This window comes from Rhinopithecus bieti, unplaced genomic scaffold, assembly GCF_001698545.2.
Source record: "Rhinopithecus bieti isolate Rb0 unplaced genomic scaffold, ASM169854v2 scaffold_36315, whole genome shotgun sequence".
NCBI lineage: Eukaryota > Metazoa > Chordata > Mammalia > Primates > Cercopithecidae > Rhinopithecus > Rhinopithecus bieti.
In genome coordinates, this window is record NW_016815814.1 from 916,686 (window position 1) to 922,292 (window position 5,607).

General features: G+C 44.5%; 2 protein-coding genes across 3 annotated transcripts in view; both read left to right on the top strand.

Moving 5' to 3' along the window:
* Nucleotides 1–5,607, top strand: part of LOC108516342 (AP2-associated protein kinase 1) — a 176,356-nt gene that overhangs the window by 165,331 nt on the left and 5,418 nt on the right. For both annotated transcript variants that reach the window (XM_017853775.1, XM_017853776.1), the window contains exons 19-20: nt 1,410–1,511; nt 3,196–3,306. In XM_017853775.1, coding sequence (XP_017709264.1) covers nt 1,410–1,511; nt 3,196–3,306 — 213 coding nt within the window. The remainder of the gene's footprint in view (nt 1–1,409; nt 1,512–3,195; nt 3,307–5,607) is intronic.
* LOC108516345 (uncharacterized protein FLJ45252) overlaps nt 1–5,607 on the top strand; it is a 37,614-nt gene that overhangs the window by 14,874 nt on the left and 17,133 nt on the right. The window lies entirely within an intron of this gene.

Here is a 5,607-nt window from a genome sequence, read left to right on the forward strand (position 1 = left end):
TAATTTATTTATTTTTTTTGAGACAGAGTTTCTTTCTTGTTGCCCAGGCTGGAGTGCAGTGGCGTGATCTCGGCTCACCGCAACCTCTGCCTTCCAGGTTCAAGCGATTCTCCTGCCTCAGCCTCCCGAGTAGCTGGGATTACAGGCTTGCACCACCACGCCCGGCTACTTTTTATATTTTTAATAGAGACAGGGTTTCTCCTTGTTGGTCAGGCTGGTCTCAAACTCCCGACCTCAGGTGATCCACCCACCTCAGCCTCCCAAAGTGCTGGGATTACAGGGGTGAGCCACCATGCCCAGCCCAGATTCTTCTTTAGAAGGCCCATGTACATCCAGCTGCAGTGGGACCAGCCTGGGAAACATAGGAAGACCCTATCTCTACAAAAAAAAAATTGTTAATTAGCCAGGTTTGGGGGCACACACCTGTGCTACCAGCTCTTTGGGAGGCTGAGACAGAAGATCGCTTTGAACCAGGGGGTTTGAGGCTGCAGTGAGCCCTGATCATGCCACTGCCCACCAGCTTGGGTGACAGAGACCCATCTTAACAAAATTTTAAAAATTTCATAAGGTCCATGTATATACCAAGTATCAGTAACTGAGAAAACATTTTGCCCACTGGTTAAGCCCCATAAATAGAATCCAGGGCAGGGGCTTGGTCTGCTTCCTGTCTCACATTTCCCTGTGTTCCAACAGCAAGGCAGGCAAAATTTGCAAAATGTTCAAGGCCCTTGTACTTCAGGAGGGTCCAATCATGAGACACCTAATAATGCCTTTGGGCAGAAAGTCCTAGAACTCAGAAGTGCCATGACCTTGCATAGAGGTAGGCCTGCAGCTGAGGGGTGTCACATGGTGTAAAAGGCCTCCCAGCTACATCCTGGGATGGGGTTTGAGATGGATTAATGGCCTTCACATGGCACGGAGGATATTTGCCCCCAGGTTTATCCCTTAATAGAAGCGAAATTACCAGAAAAAATTAAGGTGCCTTTCAACCCATCTCTTCTGACATGGAAGAGGTTTGCTGAGCGGCTTATATTCCGAATTTGTTTATGAGAACCCATCATCAGTGAGACTGGCCGCAGTGTTTGACCTTGCACACGCATGCTCAGTGAAGCCGAGACATTCAGAGCAGCAGAAATAAAGGAACTTACTGTTCTTTCCACCTTGCCTGAGACTGGCATTTTAGAGACCTGTTAAAAGAAAGCCTTCACACGGCTGGGTGCTGTGGCTCACGCTTGTAACCCCAGGACTTTGGGAGGCCAAGGTGGGAGAGATCGCTTGAGCTCAGGAGCGAGACACCATCTCAAAAAATGAGAATTTAAAAAAAGAAGAAAGCTTCACAGAATTTCCTAAAGAACCTTCTGACTCCCTTTCCCTTACCCTTTCCTCTTCTTAATGCTCTGTTACGAAAGAAAAAGCTGATGTTGCTGTTGAGAGTCTCATCCCAGGACTGGAGCCCCCAGTTCCCCAGCGCCTCCCATCTCAAACGGAATCTGTGACCTCGAATCGCACAGGTCAGTCAGGGGTCTCTGCAGCTGCAGGGACTGGTCGGTGCGGTGAACCTCTGAGCCAGTCTTTTCACGTGACTTGGTCGATCCCGGGCTTCTTTTGCAGCCCAGGTAGTTCCTCCTGAAATGGACACTCTGAATTGTTACAGCCCCAGCTTCTGGATGTTGAGGGATATATTTCCGTGCTAAAGAACTGAGTACTTTTTGGAGCCATGTTCTCTGTGGAGTAATCTCTGGGCTTTCTCTGGTTACAGTATTTCTTTATTCAAGATTCTTTTCACTGGTGGCGGGATCCCTCTACGTCCTTAATTAAAGAACTCCACCGAGCTGTAAGGACACCCTTAACCCTCCAGATTGCTGTGCATCTTTCCAGTCTACCAATGTCAGTGATGGCCATGGAGCTCATCTTCTATATATTGATGTTCTGTTCCCAGCATAGTGCTTTAATCTTGTATAGGTAATTTGCTGTTACATTGTAGGCAAAGTTGAAGTCTTCCCTAGGTCAAATATTGCTTGTACCCTAATTTCAAAATTCAGTCTTAACAGTCTTAATAGAATTTCTTAACTGCCCACAAATACAGATTTGGTAACCCTTTTTTTTTTTTCGGTCCATAATTCCCTTGATAAAAGTATCTGGTTTTCAAACTTGGATAGAAACAATTAGAAGCCTAGGAAACGTGTGGATAAATTCATGCAGGTGAAAAAAAAAAATACCTCCAAAGGCAATATGATTTATTTTCCTTGTCCTCATTTGAATGTTTTCTCCTAGAAAACTTTCTCAGAAAACAATCCCTGTGTTAAAATGCTTAAACTCAGGCCGGGTGTGGTGGCTGACACCTGTAATCCCAGCACTTTGGGAGACTGAGGTGGGCAGATCACCTGAGGTCGGGAGTTTGAGACCAGCCTGACCAACATGGAGAAACCCCATCTCCACTAAAAATACAAAATTAGCTGGGTGTGGTGGCGCATGCCTGTAATCCCAGCTACTCGAGAGGCTGAGGCGGGAGAATCACTTGAACCCAGAGGCAGAGGTTGCAGTGAGCCAAGATCACCCTGCTGCACTCCAGCCTGGACGACAGAACCAGACTGCATCTCAAAAAAAAAAAAAACTTTGAGTTTTTGTCTTGGTTTTCTGAAATCAAAATCATGTTCAAAAGGCCAATTTCAATGTAAAGAATACTAGTAAGAGGTATTGTGGGTGGGAACCTGGTTGAGTTCTAGAAGGTACTGTTTAATCTTGTCGCATTCTGCTAATAATAAGCCAGAGGCAACCCTCTCCTAATCAGTTTGGATACTTCGTCCTATGATAACTTCTTTCAGTGAGTGTTTAGGGAAACTTTAAGTGAAAGTCTAATTGTAAAGTTTTTTCTCCCAAATGGCATTCACTAAGAACTGAGGCGCTAAAGTTAACTCAGCATCCAAATCACAGACCTGTTTAACCAGCAACCTCTGAGCAAAAAATTATCTTCTATTTCTATATTAATGTTAAGAGGAATCTAGAAAGACATGTTTCTATAGATGAAAATCCAGAAGGCTTCACAGATTTCTTTTAGTTTTCTTTCTCCCACTTTGGCTTGTATGTGTAATGTGTAAATGCAATAACTTAAAGGCTAAAATCTAATCTCATGATATTGTTGTGTGTGCCACTTAATGCCATCACTGACCTGGGATGCTGTTAATCTGGACTCAGATTCTCTCACCGGGGAAGATTCCCTGCTTGATTGTTCTCTGCTCTCTAACCCTACTACTGACCTTCTGGAAGAGTTTGCCCCCACAGCAATCTCTGCTCCAGTCCATAAAGGTAAATGCTTTCTTCTTCTCAGGCCCACATGTGTCCTTAGAGTGGAAAGAACTAAACAACTTTTGAGAGTTTTTCTTATCAAAAGTCTTTACTAGTAAAGTTTTAAAACTACCTCCTTATATAGAAAACTTGAGTTTGTACTTCTACATACTGTGTTATAATACCTCTCAGTGAGAATATTTACTAAGACTTAGACAATAGGCCAGGTGTGGTAGCTCAGGCCTGCAATCCCAGCACTTTGGGAGGCTGAGGTGGGAGGATCACTTGAGCCCAGGAATTTGAGACCGGCCTGGACAACATACGGAGTCTCAGTCTCTACAAAAAAATTTTTTAATTAGCCAGCCATGGCAGCATGCACCGATGGTACCAGCTTCTCGGGAGGCTGAGGTGGGATGATTGCTTGAGGCCAGGAGGGCAAAGCTGCAGTGAGCCATGATTATACCACTGCACTCCAGCCTGGGCAGCAGAGCAAGACTCTGTCTTAAAAAAAAAAAAAAAAAAAAGATAGCAGACAGGTACTAAAAATAAATAAAATTAAATCTAAAAAAAGACCTAGACAACCGATTGGTGAAAGTATTGCTTTCTGGCGAGAACATAGGATGCAGATATTCCATGTTACCTTTAAGAGCTAGGTACCTTTGCAATCAATTCTAGTAGATGGTTGAAGTGACTGTCTACTGTCTGCCTATAATGATCAATATGATGCTTGTTAGCCTTAGAATGTAAAATAGTTTTATCATATCTGATTCAAAGTTATTGCATAGTGATGACTGCAATAAAGAAATAAGCATCTTTCCTCAAAAGTCAGTCCTGTAAGTTTGAACTTGTAGAAGTTCACCTTCAAGTCATGATTGGTTACTGGATTTCTCTTTCTAATCTACCATTTTCATTTTTTAGTCTTGGGTTAATAGTGGTCTGAAATCCTGCTGGACAGAGGTAGCTTGAATCAGATTCTATTCAATGAGTAGTTTGTGACAGTGTCAGGCTCAATGCCTGGTTTACTTTGTTACTGAACTTTCTGTGATTGGGTAGGGAAAATAGTCTTCTGGAAAGAGAAAATGCATAGAAAAGGAAAAGCTTAAGTCCCTTCAGGAGAAAATTCAAGAAGGAAGACTCCCCAGGATGACTAAAAATAATCACCCCTGTGGTTTGCAATGGTAATAGCTGAGTTTTTGTTTTTACCCCGATAACATTAAAATGATTATGTTTTTATAGATTATGTAGAGGGAAGTTACCTATTTAGACAGTGATGTCTGGCAGGAGTGTGTCAGCAGCAATGTAGAATGACAGAGAAGCATCATTTGCAAAATAGGTGCTCAGGCCGGGCGCGGTGGCTCAAGCCTGTAATCCCAGCACTTTGGGAGGCCGAGACGGGTGGATCACGAGGTCAGGAGATCGAGACCATCCTGGCTAACACGGTGAAACCCCGTCTCTACTTAAAAAAAAAACAAAAAAAACTAGCCGGGCGACGAGGCGGGCGCCTGTAGTCCCAGCTACTTGGGAGGCTGAGGCAGGAGAATCGATTGAACCTGGGAGGTGGAGGTTGCGGTGAGCCAAGATCGCGCCATTGCACTCCGGCCTGGGCGACAGAGCAAGACTCCATCTGGAAAACAAACAAACAAACAAAAAACCACAAACAAACAAAGAAAAACTTTAATGCATTATGCCAAAAGTGTGTTTTCACCAGGTTAAGAAAGCTTTTCATGGTCCACTCACTGATCAAACTCTTCACAACCTGGGACTAAAAGATGGGTTCTCCTGAGAACATTAGAGAAAGACTGCCCTTGTCACCCACATTGCAGCAAAACTTCTAAACCTTAAACTTTAGGTTCCTAATCTCACAACTCAGAAGGGTCCCTCCAGATTCTTAGAACTGTCCCCCTTTGGGGACCTTAATGTAAATCTGGCTGGGCATACTGGCTCATGCCTATAATCCCAGCACTTTGAGAGGCTGGGAGGATTGCTTGAGCCCAGGAGTTCAAGACCAGCTGAGCAACATAGTAGGACTCTGTCTCTACAAAAACTTTAAAAGGCCAGGCGCGGTGGCTCACACCTGTAATCTCAGCACTTTGGGAGGCCGTGGCAGGCAGATCATGAGGTCAGGAGATCAGACAATCCTGGCTAACACAGTGAAACCCTGTCTCTACTAAAAATACAAAAAATTGGCCGGGCGAGGTGGCGGGCACCTGTAGTCCCATCTGCTTGGGAGGCTGAGGCAGGAGAATGGCGTGAACCTGGGAGGAGGAGCTTGCAGTGAGCTGAGATCACGCTACTGCACTCCAGCCTGAGCGACAAAGTGAG